The sequence below is a fragment of the Oncorhynchus clarkii genome, chromosome 23 (assembly GCF_045791955.1).
Source record: "Oncorhynchus clarkii lewisi isolate Uvic-CL-2024 chromosome 23, UVic_Ocla_1.0, whole genome shotgun sequence".
Taxonomy (NCBI): domain Eukaryota; kingdom Metazoa; phylum Chordata; class Actinopteri; order Salmoniformes; family Salmonidae; genus Oncorhynchus; species Oncorhynchus clarkii.
In genome coordinates, this window is record NC_092169.1 from 31,843,201 (window position 1) to 31,868,312 (window position 25,112).

At 43.0% G+C, this 25,112-nt stretch overlaps 1 protein-coding gene across 3 annotated transcripts; it reads right to left on the minus strand.

Annotated features, from left to right (window-relative positions):
• Positions 1 to 4,572: 4,572 nt before the first annotated feature.
• LOC139381433 (ST6 (alpha-N-acetyl-neuraminyl-2,3-beta-galactosyl-1,3)-N-acetylgalactosaminide alpha-2,6-sialyltransferase) lies at positions 4,573 to 24,737 on the minus strand. 3 transcript variants are annotated; one of them, XR_011628552.1, is made up of 11 exons: positions 24,607 to 24,714; positions 16,738 to 17,167; positions 13,862 to 14,132; positions 12,050 to 12,215; positions 10,222 to 10,396; positions 9,676 to 9,814; positions 9,391 to 9,494; positions 9,106 to 9,189; positions 7,604 to 7,703; positions 5,175 to 6,478; positions 4,573 to 5,118 (listed from the first exon to the last, which is right to left on the minus strand). XR_011628552.1 is itself a non-coding variant. In XM_071124947.1 (10 exons), exons 2-10 carry the CDS (start codon positions 16,896 to 16,898, stop codon positions 6,308 to 6,310), a joined length of 1,371 nt encoding a protein of 456 aa, XP_070981048.1. In that variant the 5' UTR covers positions 16,899 to 17,167; positions 24,607 to 24,737; the 3' UTR covers positions 4,573 to 6,307. The 3 variants fall into 3 exon arrangements, 2 of the variants coding, with proteins under 2 accessions (XP_070981048.1, XP_070981049.1); XM_071124947.1 differs by having other exon boundaries at positions 4,573 to 6,478; positions 24,607 to 24,737; XM_071124948.1 differs by lacking the exon at positions 4,573 to 5,118 and having other exon boundaries at positions 6,244 to 6,478; positions 9,165 to 9,189.
• Between the last annotated feature and the right edge of the window lie 375 nt (positions 24,738 to 25,112).

Below are 25,112 nucleotides of genomic sequence, written 5' to 3' on the forward strand. Positions count from 1 at the left end.
GATCCCCAACGATTGGAAAGCTGCTGCAGTCATCCCCCTCTTCAAAGGGGAGACACTCTAGACCCAAACTGCTACAGACCTATATCTACCCTACCATGCCTTTCTAAGGTCTTTGAAAGCCAAGTTAACAAACAGATTACCGGCTATTTCGAATCCCACCGTACCTTCTCTGCTATACAATCTGGTTTCAGAGTCGGTCATGGGTGCACCTCAGCCACGCTCAAGGTCCTAAACGATATCATAACCATAACCATAACCACCATCGATAAGATACAATACTGTGCAGCCGTATTCATCAACCTGGCCAAGACTTTCGACTCGGTCAATCACAACATTCTTATTGGCAGACTCAACAGCCTTGGTTTCTGAAATGATTGCATCGCCTGGTTCACCAACTACTTCTCTGATAGAGTTAAGTGTGTCAAATCGGAGGGCTGTTGTCCGGACCTCTGGCAGTCTCTGTGGGGGTGCCACAGGGTTAAATTCTTGGGCCGACTCTCTTCTCTGTATACATCAATGATGTCGCTCTTGCTGCTGGTGATTCTTTGATCCACCTCTACGCAGACGACACCATTCTGTATACTTCTGGCCCTTCTTTGGACACTGTGTTAACTAACCACCAGATGAGCTTCAGTGCCATACAACTCTCCTTCCGTGGCCTCCAACTGCTCTTAAATGCAAGTAAAACTAAATGCATGCTCTTCAACCGATCGCTGCTCACACCCACCCGCCTGTTCAGCATCACTACTCTGGACGGTTCTGACTTAGAATATGTGGACAACTACAAATACCTAGGGGTCTGGTTAGACTGTAAACTCTCCTTCCAGACTCACATTAAACATCTCCAATCCAAAATCAAATCTAGAATCGGCTTCCTATTTCGCAACAAAGCATCCTTCACTCAAGCTGCCAGATACCCTCAAAAAACGGACCATGCTACCGATCCTCGACTTCAGCGATGTCATTTACAAAATAGCCTCCAACACTCTACTCAGCAAACTGGATGTAGTCTATCACAGTGCCATCCGTTTTGTCACCAAAGCCCCATATACTACCCACCACTGCAACCTGTACGCTCTCTTTGGCTGGCCCACGCTTCATACTCGTCGCCAGACCCACTGGCTCCAGGTCATCTACAAGTCTCTACTTGGTAAAGCCCCGCCTTATCTCAGCTCACTGGTCAGCATAGCAGCACCCACCCATAGCACGAGCTCCAGCAGGTATATCTCACTGGTCACCCCCAAAGCCAATTCTTCCTTTGGCCGCCTTTCCTTCCAGTTCTCTACTGCCAATGACTGGAACAAACTGCAAAAATCACTAAAGCTGGAGACTTATCTCCCTCACTAGCTTTAAGCACCAGCTGTCAGAGCAGCTCACAGATCACTGCACATGTACATAGCCCATCTGTAAATAGCACATCCAACTACCTCATCCCCATACTGTATTTATTTATTTACCTTGCTCCTTTGCACCTCAGTAGCTCTACTTGCACATTCATCTTCTGCACATCTACCATTCCAGTGTTTAATTGCTATATTGTAATTACTGTGCCACCATGGCCTATTTATTGCCTTACCTCCCTTATCCTACCTCATTTGCGCATGCTGTATATAGACTTTTTCTACTGCATTATTGATTGTATGTTTGTTTATTCCATGTGTAACTCTGTGTTGTTGTATACTGCTTTGCTTTGCAACTGCCAGGTCGCAGTTGCAAATGAGAACTTGTTCTCAACTAGCCTACCTGGTTAAATAAAGGTGAAAAAAGTGGAATTATGTTTTTCATCATTTTTAACAATTCATTAAAAATGAAAAGCTGAAATGTCTTGGGTTGATCAGTATTACACCCATTATTATGGCAAGCCTAAATATGTTCAGGAGTAATGTTTTGCTTAACAAGTCATATAATAAGATGATGTTTAACAGGATATTTGAATGACTACCTCATCTCTGTACCCCACACACAGATCATTTGAAGGTCCCTCAGTCAAGCAGTGAATTTCAAACACAGATTAAACCACAAAGACCAGGGAGGTTTTCCAACAAAGAAGGGCACCTATTGGTAAATGGGTACAAATAAAAAATAAAGCAGACATTGAATAATCCTTTGAGCAGGGTGAAGATATTAACTACACTTTGGATGGTGTATCAATTCACCCAGTCACTTCAAAGATACAGGCGTCCTTCCTCACTCAGCTGACATAGAGGAAGGAATATGCTCAAATATTTCACCATGAGTTTAATGGCTGTGATAGGAGAAAACTGAGGATAGATCAACAACATTGTAGTTACTTCACAATAATAATCTAATTGACAGAGTGAAAAGAAGGAAGCCTGTACAGAATAAAAACTATTCCAAAACATGCATCCTGTTTGCAACAAAGCACTAAAGTAATACTGCAAAATATTTGACAAAGTAATTAACTTTTTGTCCTGAACACATATTGTTATGTTTGGGACAAATCCAATACATTACTGAGTACCACTCTCCATATTTTCAAGCATAGTGGTAGCTAGCTGCATGAAATTATGTGTATGCTTGTAATCGTTAAGGACTGGGGAGTTTTTCAGGATAAAAAAATAAACGGAATGTAGCTAAGCACAGGCAAAATTCTAGAGGAAAATCTGGTTCAGTCTGCTTTCCAGCAGACACTGGGATATGAAATCACCTTTCAGCAGGAAAATAACCTAAAACACAAGGCCAAATCTACACTGGTTGCTTACCAAGAAGACAGTGAATGTTCCTGAGTGGCCGAGTTACAGTTTTGACTTAAATTGGCTTGAAAATCTATGGAAAGACCTGAAAATGGTTGTCAGCAATAATAAACAATCAATTTGACAGAGCTTAAAGAATTTAGAAAATAATAAATGGGCAAATATTGCACAATCCAGGTGAGGAAAGCTCTTAGAGACTTTTGTAGAGGTGATTCTAACATCGACTCGGGGGGTTGAATACTTATCCAATACTTATCCAATCAAGATACATTAGTGCATTACTTTGTACATGTTTTTTAAACAAATGTTCAAAAAATTTTTCCACATCAGTGTTTTGTGTAGATTGTTGACTAAATCTATTTGAATCCTCCTTTGTAACACAACATGTGGAAAAAAGTCAAGGGGTGTGGATACTTTCTGAGGGCACTGTACAGGCTGTTAAAGCCTTAATACAAAACTGCTCCATGGTGGTGTGTGTTCCTAATCTGCTTTTCCTAACAACCTATTAACACTATTGCCTGCTTTGGAGGTGCATTACTTATGTTCAGAATACTAACATGACATTCTATCAAAATAGAAATACAAGACATAAACTTTAATTCTCAATTTCTTTATAGATTTCTATTACATTAAACACATCCACGCTAAAATTTGCATTATGGGAGGAACTCCCTCAACCCAATTCCCCCTGTTAATGAACTCCATCAACAACAAAAAAGTTTACCACATCTTCTGTACACATTAAAAAGTCATGTCTGATGTGAGTCTTCCGTAGAGGAAAACCGGAACCATTTAATGTCATTGTTAAAGGATTGTTATTCTAAAAAGACATACAACAAAAATGTCAGATAAGCTAATTAATTGATTCTGTTGTAGGGTCTTTGGTTTCTTTACCCTGCACCACATATATTTTGTGCACATTTTGAGTGAGCCTTGGTAGGTGTTACCATTTTCCACATACATGTCTACTTCCCATGTGGAGGTGACCATGCAAAGTCTCAGTCAGAGATCAATCTCTATGGTCACAGTGACCAGATTCATCTAATGTTCTTCTCAGGTCCTGAATGACCTCATTCATCAGGCATCAATATTCAGCAGAAACAATGATACTTCTGTGACTATTGTCACTATTCATTCTGGGTCATGCTCATTAGGGTACAGCATAGCAAAATGTTTTGCAACGGAAAACTAAAATAAATGTTTCTTATTGGAGGAGTTTAAGTAGTCCTTCCTTTTTTCAGTCAATTTTCTTCTGGTTGGTGCCTAACGAATCCAGCCCTGAGCTAGCTTTGAGAAGAGTCCAGGTGCTCTATTGTCTAGTCCAGCCAAACATACTCCAATTCTCCAAGAGATCCTTGGAAACATCCATTCATGTTCTGGGAGCGAGTGCCCGAAGAAAAAGGCCACTGACAAAGTGTCCTTTTGGAGTTGTTGTGGAAACATCTTCCTTTACTTCAAATAGTTTCCCCAGTTACCCCAACAACAACTCATTTTGCAGACAAAAGATTGGGATTCACATTATTAAGGAACACACTGGTGGTAGTTTGAAAAAAAATACAGTTCTTGTCTATGTAGCATTGCTCTCTCATATTAATAAGGAAACACGTATGAAAGTAAAATACATTTTAAAAACATATTTAATAAAAAATGTACTTTTTGATTTTAAAAAAAATCTGTTATCGTCTCCCCTTAACTTTGCTTTGGTCAAACACTTGAGTTGTCTGTTGACCCACTACTACACTGACTCCACACAGAAACATAGTAATATCATGTAAAAATAATCTACTACTTATCAGAATAGACCATGACTACTGCCGGCAGTGCTGTGCGAAAGAATTTAGGGCAGTGAGCGAGGGTAGTGGGTATTTTAAGTAGGTGGCCCGCCCAGCAGCAACAGCCCTATCTCTTGTCAACATACAGTGGGGTCCGAAATTACTGACACCCTTAAAAAAAGATGAGCAATAACGACTGTGTAAAATAAATAATTAAAATACGGATCTATAATGAATGCAAAAAAATGGGGGAATTATATTTTATATTTACAATTGCTCAGATTTTGTTTAACAAGTAATACTTTTTATCTCTCAAAAAGGTAGTGGTCAAAATGATTGACAACCCTAAAGATTCTTATAAATAAAGTGGTAAAAGTTTAATATTTGGTCCCATGACGACATCAAGCTTGTGACTCTACAAACTTGTTGGATGCATTTGCAGTTAGTTTGGTAGTGTTTCAGATTATTTTGTGCCCAATAGAGTCACTTTTATTATAAATAAGAATAGCATATGTTTCTAAACACTTCTACATTTATGTGGATGCTGCCATGATTACAGAAAATCCTGAATGAATTGTGAATAATGAGGAGTGAGAAAGGTAGAGGGAGGGTCACAGATCATACATGCTAACCTCTCACCATTACCAATAACAAGGGAGGTTAGCATGTCTTGGGGGTATGATCTAACCTCTCTCCATTACCAATAACAGGGGAGGTTAGCATGTCTTGGGGGTATGATCTAACCTCTCACCATTACCAATAACAGGGGAGGTTAGCATGTCTTGGGGGTATGATCTAACTTCTAACCATTACCAATAACAGGGGAGGTTAGCATGTCTTGGGGGTATGATCTTTGAAACATATGTCTGACTAAGACCCACAAAAGCTGATTGTCTGAAATGGTTTAAAAATACTAAAAAAGGTCTTAAAATAGTATAAAAAGGCTAATAAAAGGGGCCTCGCGGGTGTCGCAGTGGTCTAGGGCTGTTCCACCAGAGACTCTGGGTTCGCACCCAGGCTCTGTCGCAGCTGGCCGCGACCGGGTGGTCCGTAGGGCGACGCAAAATTGGGTTAGGGAGAGTTTGGACAGTAGGGATTTCCTTGTCTCTCCTCCTGTAGCGGGCTGGGTGTAGTGCACGCTAACCAGGTCGCGAGGTGCACGGTGTTTCCTCCGACACATTGGTGCGGCTGGCTCCCGGGTTGGATGAGCGCTGTGTTAAGAAGCAGTGCGGCTTGGTTGGGTTGTGTTTTGGAGGACGCATGGCTTTCGACCTTCGTCTCTCCAGAGCCCGTATGGGAGTTGTAGCGATGAGACAAGATAGAAACTACTAACAATTGGATACCACGGAATTGGGGAGAAAAGGGGGTAATATTAAACAATAAAAAAATAAAAAAACTAATAAATATTATTTGGTAAAATATGTCCAAAATCAGGGCCATTGATAAAATCTTCAGCTGCACAGTCTAAAACAATATTTTCCCAGAATGAAAAGAATCTGTCAGTTTTCCTGGTAACTCAGCAAGTGTCAGCAACAGTCTATGACTGGCAACCTGCCTCCACCCTTTTAGAGACTTCTCAAGCCCATCTCCATGGAGACCATTTTCTCAGAAGTATTGGCTAACCTCCAACATGGCAGGCAATGACGAAGTCAGACGTGGAGTAATTTTTCTATAAATCTTGTAGTTGCAACTAACAGTAAGTTAGTTTACTGGGGGTTGGCAAACCTTGGGAGCCAGTGGTGGACACGGAGTCATTACCATAGACGTATGTCATTAATGTGGTCGTTGCCATAGTGACCTGGAGTGAGTTAGTTCCTGAGATCACTGGTGCATGTAGAGCGTGATGAGTCCTGCCTGGTGGAGCTGCTGCCACAGTGTCATCTCCATCTTCAGGTCATGGTTGATGAAGAAAGCCACAGGGTGATATCTGCTGTCATAGTAGTGGTCAGAGTAGTTTTTATAGTCTGGAGTCATGAAGCCATACGCGCTCACCTGTTTTCAACATGCACACAGACAGAGAGCGAGAGAGAGAGAGACAGAGAGAGAGGAAAAGGGGGGGATGGGTTAGTTGGTGCAGTCACCGTCTTGTTGTCAAGTGTTTCACAACTCAAGCACAATGATTACCTTATGGACCTTTGCTTTCATTAGGGATCTGAGCGGCATGCTGCATGTCTAATCGAAGGCTATCAGGGCCAGAGTAACTACTGTCAATCCGTAAGGCAAGTGCAGTCATGTCCAGGGAGTCGTAATCAATGGTGTAGTGGAGAGTACAAATGCAGTTTATCCACCTTTTTATTTTGCCGAACAGTTTACCCATATTTTACAGAAAAATACATTGACAGTAAAGGGAGTTTAACTTTTTTTCACCGTGACTGGCAATCAGAGTTTACTCAGCTTTTACTGTACACTACATATTTTACTGTACACTACAGCTTTTACTGTACTCTACAGCTTTTACTGTACACTACAGCTTTTACTGTACACTACAGCTTTTACTGTACATGGTCGTAACTAACTAATATAACGTTACAGTTTACCTTGTGCTTTTACTGTACTCTACATATTTTACTGTACACTACAGCTTTTACTGTACACTACAGCTTTTACTGTACACTACATATTTTACTGTACACTACAGCTTTTACTGTACACTACATCTTTTACTGTACACTACAGCTTTTACTGTACATGGTCGTAACTAACTAATATAACGTTACAGTTTACCTTGTGCTTTAAGATTTTTTATTTAACTAGGTAAGTCAGTTAATAACAAATTATTATTTACAATGACGGCCAACTACCCGCCAAACCCTAATCCGGATGACGCTGGAACAATTACGCGCCACCCTATGGGACTCCCAATCACGGCCGGTTCTGATACAGAATGGAATTAGACCAGGGTCTGTAGTGACTCCTCTAGCACTGAGATGCAGTGCCTTAGACCGCTGCCCCAGTCGGGAGCCCTTTTACTGTACATGGTCGTAATTAACTAATACAACGTGTTGCAGTTACAGTTTACCTTGTGCTTTTACTGTCAGTGGTCATAAACGGTCTTGTCTTGTTCAAATATGAAGAGTTGTAATTACTTTTTAGTGGCTGTGGTAGCTCATACTGTACCTGGTCACAGGTGTGCATAGCAGCCAGCAGCATCACAGCACCTGTTGATGGACGGTATATGTTCTTGTATTTGGTCTGCATGGCATGGCCTCGGAGGAACCTACACAGAACATGAAAACCATTTAACAACCACACTGCAGGTGCACATATTTACTTCAAATTAAATATTAAAATAGTGTCAGAAAATATTCTCAGGTACAATAAAGTTGATCTAGTGGTGTGGGGGCTGTGCTTTGGCAAAGTGGGTGGGGTTATATCCTTCCTGTTTGGCTCTGTCCGGGGGTGTCATCGGATGGGGCCACAGTGTCTCCTGACCCCTCCTGTCTCAGCCTCCAGTATTTATGCTGCAGTCGTTTATGTGTCGGGGGGCTAGGGTCAGTTTATTATATCTGGAGTACTTCTCCTGTCCTATCCGGTGTCCTGTGTGAATTTAAGTATGCTCTCTCTAATTCTCTCTTTCTTTCTCTCTCTCGGAGGACCTGAGCCCTAGGACCATGCCTCAGGACTACCTGATATGATGACTCCTTGCTGTCACCAGTCCACCTGACCGTGCTGCTGCTCCAGTTTCAACTGTTCTGCCTGTGATTATTATTATTTGACCATGCTGGTCGTTTATGAACATTTGAACATCTTGGCCATGTTCAGTTATAATCTCCACCGGCACAGCCAGAAGAGGACTGGCCACCCCACATAGCCTGGTTCCTCTCTAGGTTTCTTCCTAGGTTTTGGCCTTTCTAGGGAGTTTTTCCTAGCCACCGTGCTTCTACACCTGCATTTCTTGCTGTTTGGGGTTTTAGGCTGGGTTTCTGTACAGCATTTTGAGATATGAGCTGATGTACGATGGGCTATATAAATACATTTGATTTGATTTGATCCTATTCTATCCTAAAATGCCTTTGTTGGAGAAAAGGTGTTGGACAGACCACTCCGAGCTACCACCTTTTCCTTGTTGTGAGGAGAGCTAACGATATACAATACTTGTCCTTTTCAGTATCCACCGAAACAGAGTCACACTATATCCTAAAGGAAGCCTGATATGGTTAATTCATTTAGATATCATTTTAATTACATGGCACTGGCACACGACACGCATGGTGAGTTAGTTTCATATATATTTTGAACCACCTCCTCATCAGATGACCCTATTTAGCCATTGTGAGAAGAGTGCTTGGTCTAGCCACCCAAAACACTTGAGTTTCACATTTCAAAAGGAGTTTATATGTCCAGGTGTGTGTAATCAGAGCTCTGGTGTGATTCTGATGAGTCACAACAACTATCCTAAAGATTATTATTTAACTAGGCAAGTCAGTTAAGAACAAATTCTTATTTACAATTGACGGCCTACGCCGGCCAAACCCGGATGACGCTGGGCCAATTGTGCATCACCCTATGGGACTCCCAATCACGGCCGGATGTGATACAGTCTGGATTTGAACAAGGGTCTGTAGTGATGTCTCTTGCACTGAGATGTCTCTTACAAAGAGATCCCCTCTTTTACTCACCTGTTTCTGATGTAACGTATGAAATCTGGATGGTACATCTTGAACTTTTCTACACTCACATTTTTTCCAAAGTATGTGGGTGGCCTGAGGTAGAAAAAATAAAATAAAGGCCTCTATTCACAAGCTGCACAAAGAAATATCAATATGGCTAACGGTATACAAGACACATTTGTAAATAAAGAAGGAATACTTGAGGGACATTGAGGGTGTTCAATTACAGTGGATGCTGTGCGGGGAAGGAAATCAAAACTGTCTCCATGGATGCGAACCCATGCCACCTCTTACGTTTTGCTCTTCTCTGGTCCTCTCTCTACTGGAGTGTGTGTGGCGGCTGCTTTCATCAGCAGGTAATCTCTGTCATGGTCTGGCAGGAAGACATACCTAGTCTCCTGGGAGGGGGGTGGGGGGAGGGGGGTGTGAATACAATCAGACTATAAAGAGTTTTGTTTTTGAATGAATGAAAATAATGGATGGAATAATTAGTGAATTAATACATTTTATTCCACAAACAATGTTTATACCCAGTGAGTCAATTTGATCGTGAACCATCAACATCATGTAAGGTCTCACCTCAGAGAGCGGGGGTCCTCTGTAGCCTGCTCCGGCGTAGCTCTTCATGGAGTTACGGAGGGTGTTAGTGGAGAACGTGTAGAGGGATGTTCTAGAGCCCACATCCTGCTCAAAGCCCTTAATCACAGCTCCGTTGGTCCTGGAATCACAACAGAGGTATGGAACAGAACACTGTCAATGACCAATTAGAACACAGGAAAATTGTCAATGACCAATTAGAACACAGGAAAATTGTCAATGACCAATTAGAACAGTAGCATGAATGAACATGAACACTGTCAATGACCGTTGGAAAATAAATGACCACTTAGACTCTTGGGTAACCACAGCAACCAGATACATGCCTCATTGTAATCTACAGACTCTTCAGGAGCCCTTGCATGGACCATCCTGATTGACAAAATGCCAACTGTCACATTAATGTGGTAATGCTCATTACAAGGAACGTGTAGAATGAAAAGTTTTAAAAACCTAAGATGGTCTAACCTCGTTCATAGGCTATTGAGGAAGTCAAGACTAAACAAGGTCGAAAAAGGCGTCTCTCACCTGAAGACATAGTCATGTTGGTCAATCTCCCGGCCCTTCTTAGAATCCTTCAGAATCCCTCCGTTGCCCACGACAGCACAGCAGACACACTGCGAGCCGTTGCTACGACGATCCCAGTCATCAAACATGTGCCAGTTGGCCGAGGTGTTGAGAACAGACAGGGTTGATACCAGAGCTGTTTGCACAACAAAATAAAAAAACATTTCATTTTCATTTTTTTACAAAGACCTCTGAGAATCATTTTTGAATTATTGGCAGGTTTAATCCCCACACAGTCCCAGATAAAAAGCCTTGCTCACAGCAATAAATGCATACCAAAGTAATAAAAAAATATATTCATAAAGGGAGCCAATCTATGGATCTCTGCCAAAGATCTTTACCTAATGCAAATCACCCAATGGACGAATCGTACACACTCAACTGAACGTGTCTTGTTGTCTCAATAGCTGCGAAACACCAGATGGGGCCTGAGGCAAGGTGTGGGTAAATCTTTATTTGTACAGTCTATGGGGTGAACACAGTGGAACAATTCCATAATTTACTCTTTTAGATCTGAGCTAAGAGATTTGCATGTACAGACGCCTCACAAGAAACAGACGCCTCACAAGTCCTCAACTGGCAGCTTCATTAAATAGTACCCACAAAACACCAGTCTCTACGTCAACAGTGAGGAGGAGACTCTGGAATGCTGGCCTTCTAGGGGCAGAGTTGCAAAGAAAAAGCCATCTCTCAGACTGGCCAATTAAAAGAAAAGACGAAGATGGGCAAAAGAACACAGACACTGAACAGAGGAACTCTGCCTAGAAGGTCAGCATCCCGGAGTCGCCTCTTCACTGTTGATGTTGAGATTGGTGTTTTGTGGGTACTATTTAATGAAGCTGCCAGTTGAGGACTTGTGAGGTGTCTGTTTCTCAAACTAGACACTAATGTACTTGCTCAGTTGTGCACCGGGGCCTCCCGCTCCTCTTTCTATTCTGGTTAGAGCCAGTTTGCACTGTTCTGTGAAGTGAGTAGTACACAGCTTTGCACGACATCTTCAGTTTCTTGGCAATTTCTCGCATGGAATAGCCTTCAATTCTCAGAACAAGAATAGAGTGACGAGTTTCAGAAGAATGTTTCTGGCCATTTTGAGTCTGTAATCGAACCCACAAATGCTGATGTTCCAGATACTCAACTAGTCTAAAGAAGGCCATGTGTATTGCTTCTTTAATTAGCACAACAGTTTTCAGCTGTGCTAACATAATTGCAAAAGGGTTTTCTAATGATCAATTAGCCTTTAAAATTAAAAACTTGGATTAGCTAACACAATGTGATGGTTGCTGATAATGGGCCTATGTATATGTTCCATAAATAAATCTGCCGTTTCCAGCTACAGTAGTCATTTACAACATTAACAACGTCTACACTGTATTTCTGATCAATTTGATGTTACTTTAAATGGACAAACATTTTTTTTCTTTCAGAAACAAGGACATTTCTAAGTGAACCCAAACTTTTGAACGGTAGTGTGTCTGTAAAGAGGTACAGATGTCCTATTGACTGACCATAAAGGGTTATAATGTCCTATCTCTGAACCTTTGTACAATCTTTATTGAGTAGGCCATGGAGCAAAGAGTACTGCAGTTAGACAATGGCCACATTGTGTGTTAGTCACCCACATTAACGCCAACTGTCTGACTGTCTGTCTTACTGTAGCCAATGTTGTGTAACTATATTATTTGTAGTCGTTGCTGTAACTATTAATATTAACATGACTTGTCCAAGCATTGGTGTGAAGTAATGCATTGAAACTACGGTCACATGTCAACAATGTATTGAAAGCACTTACTGTCAATGTCAAGGTTTCCCCAGCCGTGAGCCCCTGGGTACACTTGGAGGCGCTGGTACTGTTCTGGAGTGGCATGCTTGGCCCACTGGAGGACAGGGATCCTGCCCAAATACCTCACCCCAAAGTTTGTCTGGGGAACCCTGCTACGAATACTATTTGGACAGTCCTGCAGGGGGAAAAAAAACAGTCTTCTTATTGACGACTCTGAAAGTTCCTGTTGAATCCATTATGAGTTCATCTCAGACCATCTTTAAACTGAACCTAAATCTGCATTCCTACTGTGAGACTATACACTTCTTGTGTTTTAGTTTTATAGTAAGGGACACAACACCAAAACACAGTCACAACTCAAATTCATTGTTATCATTACATAGCAGCACATAACAGCGCCAGCAATATTTGTTCCAGTTGACAGAGTTTGCAACAGCATAAATTGTATGACTCTCAATGGAAGTAATTAACTGTATCTTGTAATTTAACGTTCTACAGTGGAAGAGCTGCATAGTGACTAGAGGGATGTGGAGAATTATAATTCTTGGGGAGAGACATAGCGTTTATGAAGAACGTGGAAAACTCATTGACTACATTCTAAATGGCACCCTATTTGCTATATACATATGGCTCTAGTCAAAAGTAGTGCACTATGTAGGGAATAGGGTGATATTTGGGATGCAACCTCACTGTATCATCCCCAAACCCTCTGTTTGTTCTCAATAAAAAAACATTGCACTACAATTATCAAATTAAAATGTCAGCAATAACTCATTTTAATTCAGTTAATTGCATCATTTATTTTGTCAAGTAACTTATGACATGCGTTATGTAGTCTTTGGGGTCAATTACGACATGCAAGGGCAGCGGAGTCTTGGCGATAGAATTGAACCATATGGTATTCCTTTATCGTCTGCTGTCTGTCTGTACGGGTGGATCGGTCTTATGCCAGACACCATAAACAAACACTCTTAGAGAAAACACCATATAGAGAACACCAGTAGTTCCTCTCTTTTGCAACCATCATTTTATGTCCACATTAACAAGACAAATAACAGTAATCAATGGAAGCAGACATCCTGGAACTGAAGTGACTGTTTTGCTTTTAAACCTCAGCAATGGTTCATATGAAATGTTCAATGTTATAAGAAAGTCTTGAGTAACAACTTTATTTTGTCCGTCTTTTTCTTGGTAGCTTATGGGATGACTCTACAACATTGTTCTATGGAGTTGACACAAAGCTGTTAGAGCAAAGAAAACAGTCTGGGAGAATGTGTAATATGACTTCATATCCTGTCATGGTACGTGGGCAAAAAATAACACCACCCATTATTTACTGGAAATGAATCCACTCACACACACGCCCGCCCACGCAAGTACACCTAACGTCCTTGTAGAACATGAAATCATTCCATTAACATCAGCTTCAAGGCTGATGAACAGTGAACTAGTGGTATAATTGTGCCACGCAGATTGTAGCATATAAAGACGTGACAATACAACTGGCCGATTTCCACACAACGTAACATGGAGAGGCCCAAAGCGTATCAAATGGCTGTATGAATTACGTTTTGGGTTGTATAATCTGTTTGTTTCCTCGAGTATCAACCATGTAATCTGACTGAGTATCCATTTTCCTAATTACAGAAGTGTGGGGCATTATTTTGACAGTGTCCCCATGCATAGCCACCCATACGACTGAAAGTGCAACCCTCAGTACTTCTTCCAAGCCCTTCTAAGGTCTCTAAAGTAGGCCACAATCACACCAAGCAGATGAAATGAAAGAACAGGAACAGCTCAGAAAGGGGACCTTCAACTCACGGTTTGAGGTGGGGCGACTTCGCTGTAGTAACTGTCTCCAATGAAGGGTGGCTCTGTTGGTTTGGTTGAATTGGAGAGGAGAGCACCTTTAATATTTTGACCCTTGATAGTCCTGACCCTGGCTCCAGGTTTCATTGAGGGTCTGGCTCCGACAGGGGATGTGGACTGTACCTTTAACCTTAAATGTGTTGTTGGTGTTGAACCAATGTGTCGGCTGTCCAAACCATCTGATGGTGTGTTGCCGTCAATAAGGTCTTCAGAGTCATGTGACCTAGTGTTAGACAAAACAACACGGCAATGGTCAAACCTGTAGCAGAAAGGGATAGTGCATTGTTACACCAACTCTACTGGTCAGTGTAACAATGTGCAATTGTTGTGGTCACTAACGCTGTGTGTGATCATAGAAGGTATCATTGGCTTACTCCAAGTTAACCATATCCTGCTACTAATAATGGAAACAAATCACATATTAAATCAGTTTGTAACATTTATTTTTGCTGTAGAAAGCCAGCTTACTTTTCACATAATCTCTCACAAGCAAAGGTCTTCTAGTAACAAGACCGTTTTTTAAACTATAGTAAATATTACAGTATTCCCCTTCCCCATGTCCACAACACAGCCGTTAGACGTGGTATATTGGCCATATACCACAAACACCAGGGTGCCTTATTAGGTATTCTGGTGTTTGTGGTATATGGCCAATATACCACGGCTAAAGGCTGTATCCAGGCACTCTGTGTAAACTGGTTACCAATGTAATTAGTAACGTCATTTTTTTGTCATAACCATGGTATATGAGACGGCTCGAACCGCCCGTTTAATAATACTATATAATCCATAAACAGTGCCCATCTGGCACTAGCAGCTGAAGCCTCAGGTAACCATGGTGCTGCTCAACACTGATTGGCCACACTGGACAACCAATCGGATCCAGAAGAATCCAGTCTCAGCAGAAAGGAACATCCGAACAAAGACTCCAACACCATCATCAAGTTTGGCGAAAAAACACGACAGTGCTGGGCCTGATCATCAACGACGATGAGACAGCCTATAGGGAGGAGGTCAGAGTCATGGCAGTGTGGTGCCAGGACAACAACCTCTCAATCAACGTCAGCACGACAAAGGTGCTTATCGTGGACAACAGGAAATGGAGGGCCGAACACGCCCCCATTCACATTGACAGGTCTGAAGTGGAATGGGTCGAGAGCTTCAAGTTCCTCGGTGTCAACATCGCTAAGGAATTATCATGGTCCACACACACCAACACAGTTGTGAAGAAGGCACGACAACGCCTCTTCCCCCTCAGGAGGCTAAAAATATTTGTCATGGGCCCTCAGATACTCAAAAAGTTACACAGCTGCACAATTGAAAGTGTCTTGACTGGCTGCGTCACAGCTTAGTGTGGCAACTGCTCTGCATTTGACCTCAAGGCGCTACCAAGGCTGAACTCTTTGCCATTCCGGGCCTCTATACCAGGCCTGGTCTGTGGAAGGCCCTAAAAACTGTCAAAGACTACAGCCACCCAAGTCATAAACTGTTCTCTCTTCTACCGCACGGCAAACGGTGCCGGAGCACTAAGTCTGGAACCAAAAGGCCCCCAAGCCATAAGACTACTAAAATAGTTAAGCAAATAGTTACCCAGACTATCTGCATTGACCCTTTCTGCACCAATTATTTTTGACTATGCACACACACTGAACTCTACCCACACACACTCACGCTACATAGCCAAAAGTATCCACTAATTTAAAGGGGTGTCCAAATACCTTTGGCCACTGACACTCCAACATACACACACACATTGCCGCTACTGTTTATTATCTATCCTGTTGCCTAGTCACTTTACCCCTGCATTTATATACATACTGTATCTACCTCAATTACCTCATACCCCTGCACGTCGTCTCGCTACTGGTACCCCTTATATATAGCCAAGTTATTGTTACTCATTGAATATGTATTTCTCGTGTTACTAGGTTTTGTTATATTTTGCATTCTTCCCCTCTGCATTGCTGGGAATGGCCCATAAGTAAGCATTTCACTGTTAGTCTACACCACTTGTCTACGAAGCATGTGACAATTAAAATTAGATTTATATTAATAAAAAAACAATGTAATAAACCCAATCAGATGAGGGTGAACCTGAGATCAAAAGGTGACAAAAAATGTGAAATGCAAATGTTTGTCATTTACTGGCCTTTCTTATTACAGCAAGCTACACATCGACTCCTGCATTTGGAGAGCCACAGTTTGGAACTAAGAAGGATAAGCACAGCAGGGTTGTTTGGAGACTCAGGCATTTATATAAAAGCACTGCCCACTGTTGCTAAGTCAAACCCAAGGGCTACGTTAAGCAGGCAGGCTGCAGCTTAAAATGACAGACCTGTTAAAGCTCAAACCACTCAAACGTGTCATTTAGTCTCTGAAATAGACCTCTCAGAGAGAAACAGAGACACACAGAGAGAGTCGCTCTCGTAATGCATCTTATCTGCACCCCCATGCTTTTAAAACGGGACTTTCGCTCACCCATTACTACCAGCCTAACATTTCACATGTCAAGACTCAGAGAGACTACTGCCTCTGAAAGAACACCAGAATGTTTTTTTTTCTTCATTCTCTTCATCCATTTTGTCTAGCTTGTGCTGCTGTGTGGCTCCATTGTGAAAACCATAATGATACGACTTGCAGGAAGAACGTAGTGGTTAGAGAAAACCATGGAGCGGTTTATTCTCCATGATCTCAGCCATTTCCCTCTGTATGGCTGCTCATTATGCAAACCAAGGGAAATGACTAGGATTAATTTCAAGAAACAGGGAGAAAAATACATAGCACATAGTATATTCAGCTGGGTCAATGGTGCATTGTTGTTTGTTTACCTGTTTGGTTCCTGTGTGTACCCAAGACCAGGGAAGTGTGACAGGTTCAGGTTGACAATGCGCCAGGGGACGGTGATCTCCAGGCTCAAACACAGGATGTAGATGACCAGCAGGGAGATGACACCCAGGAAGCACAGCCCCAGCCTCCTCTTGAGCCCCATGTCTGTCACCGTGGCCCCGAGCCTGGGCAGCTGGCCACGTGTGTGCCCCCTGCTCTCCAACCTCCCCGGAGGAGGAACATGAGAACTAGGCAGAGGGGGAGGAGGATGGGGGAGTAGAGGGGTGGAGGGGAGTCGCTGATGTCCTTCTGAGGAGGACGTTTAGGTTTTTCAGGGGAGCAACGGGAAAAGAGATGAGGGCCAGGGGTGGATTTGACTGTAAATTAGTCCAGAGGGTCTCTGCTCCGGGGCCCCTCTCACCCCACGACAGTCTGAAGAGAAAGAGAAAAGGACAGAGACAGGAGAGCAACAGGGGAGATACAGACAGAGAGAGAGACGGACAGAGAGAGAAACCAGTGAAGAACAAACACCATTGTAAATACAACCCATATTTATGTTGATTTATTTTCCCTTTTGTACGTCATTACAACACTGTATATAGTAGCCATAATATGACATTTGAAATGTCTCTTTTCCTTTTGAACTTTTGTGAGTGTAATGTTGATTTCACTTGAGAGAGAGAAACAGAGAGAAAGAAACTCACCAGAGTTGCTCCCAATAACCCCTTTTAAATAGACATCTGTCCACATAATACAGGGTCACACTTCTATTTCATATCCCTCTGATTATAGGGACAGGTTGGGTCGGGTATTTACCTTGACCCGTTTATTGCAATGGCCCCTGATGCATCATGGTACAGGAACTGAATAGGCTAAGCCCTCATCTGACCACAACTGTTTCGAACACAGTGCTGGTAGAGTCAGTGGTGGGAAAAGTACACAATTGTGATACTTGAGTAAAAGTTAAGATACCTTAATAGAAAACGGCCCAAGTAAAAGTAAAATTCACCCAGTAAAATACTACTTGAGTAAAAGTCTAAAATTATGTTTTTAAATATACTTAAGTACCAAAAGTAAATGTAATTACTAAAATATACTTAATTTAAAAATATATATATAATTGGTACACACACTTCACCACAGTGTTCTCCATATAATATAAAATAAAATGTTATTGGTCACATGTGCTGAATACAGTGAAATGCTTACTTACGAGCCCCTAACCAACAATGCAGTTTAAAAAAATACAGATAAAAGTAACAAGTAAAGCCCACCAGTGACAATAGAGACAATAGAGAGACTATATACAGGGGGTACCGATACAGAGTTAATGTGCGGGGGCACCGGTTATTTGAGGTAGTATGGACATGTAGGTAAAGTTACTAAAGTGACTATGCATAGATGACAACAGAGAGTAGCAGTGGTGTAAAGAGGGGGTACTGCAAATAGTCTGGGTAGCCATTTGACTAGATGTTCAGGAGTCTTATGGCTTGGGGGTAGAAGCTGATTAAAAGCCTCTTGGACCTAGACTTGGCGCTCCGGTACCACTTGCTGTGCGGTAGCAGAGATAACAGTCTATGACTGGGGTGGCTGGAGTTTTTTGTGCCTTCCTCTGACACCGCCTGGTATAGAGGTCTTGGATGGCAGGAAGATTGGCCCCAGTGATGTACTGGGCCGTTCGCACTACCCTCTGTAGTGCCTTGCGGACGGAGGCCGAGCAGTTGCCATACCAGGCAGTGATTCAACCAGTCAGAATGCTCTCGATGGTGCAGCTGTAGAACCTTTTGAGGATCTGAGGACCCATGCCAAATCTTTTCAGTCTCCTGAGGGGGAAGAGGTTTTGTCGTGCCATCTTCACAACTGTCTTGGTGTGCTTGGAATATGTTAGTTTGTTGGTGATGTGGACATCAAGGAACTTGAAGCTCTCAACCTGCTCCACTACAGCCCCGTCGATGAGAATGGAGGCGTGCTTGGTCCTCCTTTTCCTGTAGTCCACAATCATCTCCTTTGTCTTGATCACGTTGATCATGGCCAGGTCTCTGACCTCCTCCCTATAGGCTGTCTCGTCATTGTTGGTGATTAGGTCTACCACTGTGTTGTCATCTGTAAATGTAATGATGGTGTTGGAGTCGTGCCTGGCTGTGCAGTCATGAGTGAACAGGGAGTACAGGAGGGGACTAAGCACGCACCCGAGGGGCCCCTGTGTTGAGGATCAGTGTGGCGGATGTGTTGTTACCTACCCTTACTACCTGGGGGCGGCCCATCAGGAAGTCCAGGATCCAGTTGCAGAGGGAGTTGTTTAAGTCCTTAGGTTAGTGATGAGCTTTGAGGGCACTATGGTGTTGGACGCTGAGGTCAATGAATAGCATACACACATAGGTGTTACTTTTGTCCAGGTGGGAAAGGGCAGTGTGGAGTGCAATGGAGATTGCATCAACTGTGGATCTGTTGGGGCGGTATGAAAATTGGAGTGGATCTAGGGTTTCTGGGATGATGGTGTTGATGTGAGCCATGACCAGCCTTTAAAGGCACTTCATGGCTACAGGCGTGAGTGCTATGGGTCGGTAGTCATTTAGGCAGGTTACCTTAGTGTTCTTGGGCACAGGGACTATGGTGGTCGGCTTAAAACATGTTGGTATTACAGACTCGGACAGGGAAACTTGCCAGTTGGTCAGTGGACGGTCGCAGTACACATCCTGGTAATCCGTCTGACCTTGCGGCCTTGTGAATGTTGACCTGTTTAAAAGATCTTACTCACATCGGCCGTGGAGAGCGTAATCACACAGTTGTCCGGAACAGCTACAGTCAATCACGGACTACAAGAAGAAATCCAGCCCAGTCACGGACCAGGATGTCTTGCTCCCAGGCAGACTAAATAACTTTTTTGCCCGCTTTGAGGACAATACAGTGCCACTGACACGGCCTGCAACGAAAACATGCGGTCTCTCCTTCACTGCAGCCGAGGTAAGTAAGACATTTAAACGTGTTAACCCTCGCAAGGCTGCAGGCCCAGACGGCATCCCCAGCCGCGCCCTCAGAGCATGCGCAGACCAGCTGGCCGGTGTGTTTACGGACATATTCAATCAATCCCTATACCAGTCTGCTGTTCCCACATGCTTCAAGAGGGCCACCATTGTTCCTGTTCCCAAGAAAACTAAGGTAACTGAGCTAAACGACTACCGCCCCGTAGCACTCACTTCCGTCATCATGAAGTGCTTTGAGAGACTAGTCAAGGACAATATCACCTCCACCCTACTTGACACCCTAGACCCACTCCAATTTGCTTACCGCCCAAATAGGTCCACAGACGATGCAATCTCAACCACACTGCACACTGCCCTAACCCATCTGGACAAGAGGAATACCTATGTGAGAATGCTGTTCATCGACTACAGCTCGGCATTCAACACCATAGTACCCTCCAAGCTCGTCATCAAGCTCGAGACCCTGGGTCTCGACCCCGCCCTGTGCAACTGGGTACTGGACTTCCTGACGGGCCGCCCCCAGGTGGTGAGGGTAGGCAACAACATCTCCTCCCCGCTGATCCTCAACACTGGGGCCCCACAAGGGTGCGTTCTGAGCCCTCTCCTGTACTCCCTGTTCACCCACGACTGCGTGGCCACGCACGCCTCCAACTCAATCATCAAGTTTGCGGACGACACAACAGTGGTAGGCTTGATTACCAACAACGACGAGACGGCCTACAGGGAGGAGGTGAGGGCCCTCGGAGTGTGGTGTCAGGAAAATAACCTCACACTCAACGTCAACAAAACTAAGGAGATGATTGTGGACTTCAGGAAACAGCAGAGGGAACACCCCCCTATCCACATCGATGGAACAGTAGTGGAGAGGGTAGCAAGTTTTAAGTTCCTCGGCATACACATCACAGACAAACTGAATTGGTCCACTCACACAGACAGCATCGTGAAAAAGGCGCAGCAGCGCCTCTTCAACATCAGGAGGCTGAAGAAATTCGGCTTGTCACCAAAAGCACTCACAAACTTCTACAGATGCACAATCGAGAGCATCCTGGCGGGCTGTATCACCGCCTGGTACGGCAACTGCTCCGCCCTCAACCGTAAGGCTCTCCAGAGGGTAGTGAGGTCTGCACAACGCATCACCGGGGGCAAACTACCTGCCCTCCAGGACACCTACACCACCCGATGTTACAGGAAGGCCATAAAGATCATCAAGGACATCAACCACCCGAGCCACTGCCTGTTCACCCCGCTATCATCCAGAAGGCGAGGTCAGTACAGGTGCATCAAAGCTGGGACCGAGAGACTGAAAAACAGCTTCTATCTCAAGGCCATCAGACTGTTAAACAGCCATCACTAACATTGAGTGGCTGCTGCCAACACACTGACATTGACACTGACTCAACTCCAGCCACTTTAATAATGGGAATTGATGGGAAATGATGTAAATATATCACTAGCCACTTTAAACAATGCTACCTTATATAATGTTACTTACCCTACATTATTCATCTCATATGCATACGTATATACTGTACTCTATATCATCGACTGCATCCTTATGTATCACTAGCCACTTTAACTATGCCACTTTGTTTACATACTCATCTCATATGTATATACTGTACTCGATACCATCTACTGTATCTTGCCTATGCTGCCCTGTACCATCACTCATTCATATATCCTTATGTACATATTCTTTATCCCCTTACACTGTGTATAAGACAGTAGTTTTTGGAATTGTTGGTTATTACTGCATTGTCGGAACTAGAAGCACAAGCATTTCGCTACACTCGCATTAACATCTGCTAACCATGTGTATGTGACAAATAAAATTTGATTTGATTTGAACAGCTGGTTCTCTCGTGAATGTTTCAGTGTTATTTGCCTTGAAGCGAGCACAGAAGTAGTTTAGCTCGTCTGGTAGGCTCGTGTCACTGGGCAGCTCTTGGCTGTGTTTCCCTTTGTAGTCTGTAATGGTTTGCAAGCCCTGCCACATCCGACGAGCGTCAGAGCCGGTGTAGTACGTTTTGATCTTAGCCCTGTATTGATGCTTTGCCTGTTTGATGATTCGTCAGCTCTAGCCTTTATCTCAGTGTGGATGCTGCCTGTAATCCATGGTTTTTGGTTGGGGTATGTACGTACAGTCACTGTGGGGACGCCGTCATTGATGCACTTATTGATGAAGCCATTGACTAATGTGGTGTACTCCTCAACGCCATCGGAGGAATCCCAGAACATATTCCAGTCTGTGCTAGAAAAACAGTTATGTAGCTTAGCATCTGCTTCCTCTGACCACTTTTTTATTGATCTAGTCACTGATGCTTCCTGCTTTAATTTTTGTTTGTAAGCAGGAATCAGTTGGATAGAATTATGGTCAGATTTGCCAAACGGAGGGCGAGGGAGATCTTTATATGAGTCTCTGTGTATGTGGAGTATAGGTGGTCCAGAGTTATTTTCCCTCTGGTTGCACATTTAACATGCTAATAGAAATAGAAAAGTTTCCCTGCATTAAAGTCTCCGGGTGAGTGTTTTCTTATGGCAGAATACAGCTCATTCAATGCTGTCTTAGTGCCAGCCTCTGACTGTGGTGATATGTAAACAGCTACAAAGAATACAGATAAAGACTCTCTCGGTAGGTAGTGTGGTCTACAGCTTATCATGAGATACTCTACCTCAGGCGAGCAATAGCTTGAGACTTTCTTAGATATCGTGCACCAACTGTTGTTTACAAAAATACAGAGACCACCGACCCTAGTCTTACCAGATGCCGCTGTTCTATCCTGCTGGTACATCATATAACCAGACAGATGTATGTTGACTTTGTTGTCGTTCAGCCATGACTCCGTGAAGCATAAGATGTTACAGTTTTTAATGTCCCGTTGGTAGTTTAATCTTCCGCCTAACTCGCCAATTTTATTGTCCAAAGATTGCACGTTTGCTAGCAGAATGGAGGGAAGTGGGGGTTTATTCGATCGCCTACGAATTCTCAGAAGGCAGCCCAACCTTCGCCCTGTCTTTCTCTGCCTCCTCTTCACGCAGATCGTGGCCTGATCCTGAGGAAGCAGTGTATCCTTTGCCTCGGTCTCGTCAGATTTGTGAAAGGAAAAAGAGGATTCTGCTAGTTCGTGGTGAGTAATCACAGTCCTGATGTCTAGAAGTTCTTACGGTCATAAGAGACGGTAGCAGCAACATTATGTACAAAATAAGTTAAAAGCAAATAAACAAAAAAAATATCGGCTGGGGGCACGTAAAAATCTGCCGTCCTCTCCGGCGCCATCTTACCAATACATGTTTATAAATGTGTTGTTTATTTGATGTATTGCTAAAATAAAAGGTTCAATAAAATAAGTAATAAAAATGAGTTATTACTGATTAAAATAAAATCTTCAATGGTGAAGACTGACTTCAAAGAGACAACATTCAAGTCCTCCATCCCCACTTAGTCTGACTGCTGCTCTCTCTGGCTCAACAAACACCCGCCCGGGCATCTAGGAGGTGTGAATACCCAGCCAGCCTAAAAGTAGGGGATGAAAAGTGCTTCACAGCAGAAATAGACTTGGGACCAGTAGCACAATCTTGTGTAGAGGGTGTTCTAAATACTGTAATTGTAAATAGTGTGTAAAAAAAAATTATTCCACTTTGTGTGTGGTTATATTCTCCTACATTACTTTCACATTTACACAAACTTCAAAGTGTTTCCTTTCAAATGGTATCAAAAATATGCACATCCTTGCTTCAATGCCTGAGCTACAGGCAGTTAGATTTGGGTATGTCATTTTAGGGAAAAAATTGACAAAAAGGGGCGGATCCTTAAGAGGTTTAAAGTAGTAGTTTAAAGTATTTTTACACCACTGGACAGAGTCACTGCCAAATGTACAATTTCTGACAACCCTGCTCAATCATCAACCAGAGAAGAACAAGAGGGTCATGGCAACAACATGAAACCAGAATCACATCACTACTCTAAGGGCCCTGGTCAAAAGTAGTGCAGTAGAGTGTTATTTGGGGTGCGTCCAATGTTTTTCCTTCTCATGTTCCCCTTCCCTGTGACAAACCATAAGGAACGATCTGAAACTCCGTTACTCTGGTAGTCAAGGAATTTCTTTATTTTATTCTTTAGTTTATTTACTAACTATTTTCTTAACTCCATTTGTTGAACTGTATTGTTGGTTAATGGCTTGTAAAGTAAGCATTTCATGGTAATGGTAATTTGATGTCCATGTGACCATACTCCCACACCTCACACTGACTACAATGACAGGGTAAAGACAGTAGAGTGGAAAACATGGCACAGGGTGGAAAAGATTTTATCTTTAACCAACTAGGCTACTTAAGTCTCTTAGTTATGCTCCATCATGAAAACATACCAAATTACAATGAATACATCTGCGCAAATGCTGCAACACAGATGGCACTGATGTACTTTTCCTGACTTAATCGTCCGTGTTTGAAGATAGATGGCTAGGGAATGGAAGGAACACCTAGGTCCTCATTATTAACCCTGTTCAACATCTCTGTAAAAACTTTGACATTTACTGGAGAATAGAGACAAACACTTCCCTTAAAAAGGTCTTGAATATTGATTTGATAGTTGATAGCAACGCCAAGATTGTTGTTCAATTGAGTTTAATAATGATAATAAAATACACCACCCCCTTTGATTTATTTCCTAAAAGTATTTTTGGTTATCCCAAAAGTGGGGGAGAAAAAAAGCACAGCAAACTTTCATGGTCTTTGTCAAGGTTGAATACATTATGCTCAGTAACAAGTCATGACTACACCATCCTCACAGAAACAGCAAGTCGCTACTCTGAGAAATCTCTCTTCCTGTCTCAACAGAAAACTAAACATAGAAAAGTATTTCAAGATGTCCCCATATCCCCTCACCTGTGACTAGTCTTCTTTAGTGGCAGTCCTGTACTAAGCAGTACAGTAGTGACAGTAGAAAATCCTCTACGCCAGAAGTCTTCTTTAACTAAGTAAACTGTAGCACAGGCTACACTCGAGCCTGGCACAGCATGGGCGGGACTATTGTGAAATGAGCAACAGCTGCTGGTAATTGGTCAAACCCTCCCTCTGTGTCAGGGAGGAAGGGAGAAAGAATGGGGGGGCGCTTCTACCACAGTCACAGGCTGCAATAAAAAGTCAGACATGAGAAGACCTCAGTAGCGGAAGAGCCTTGCTGTGATCACAACGTGTTGAGGCTTGAATCAAAGCCTAGCTTACAGTGAAAGTCAAGATGGCTGAGCCCCTGGCATAGATTAAACACGCACGCACACATGACATCTATACACACAAACAAAAGAAAAGTGTCAAGGGGCATACAGCAACATGCAGATCGTCCCTCGGGCCCTTGGATGAGTGTTCTCTCCTTGTCAAAGGGGAGAACACTG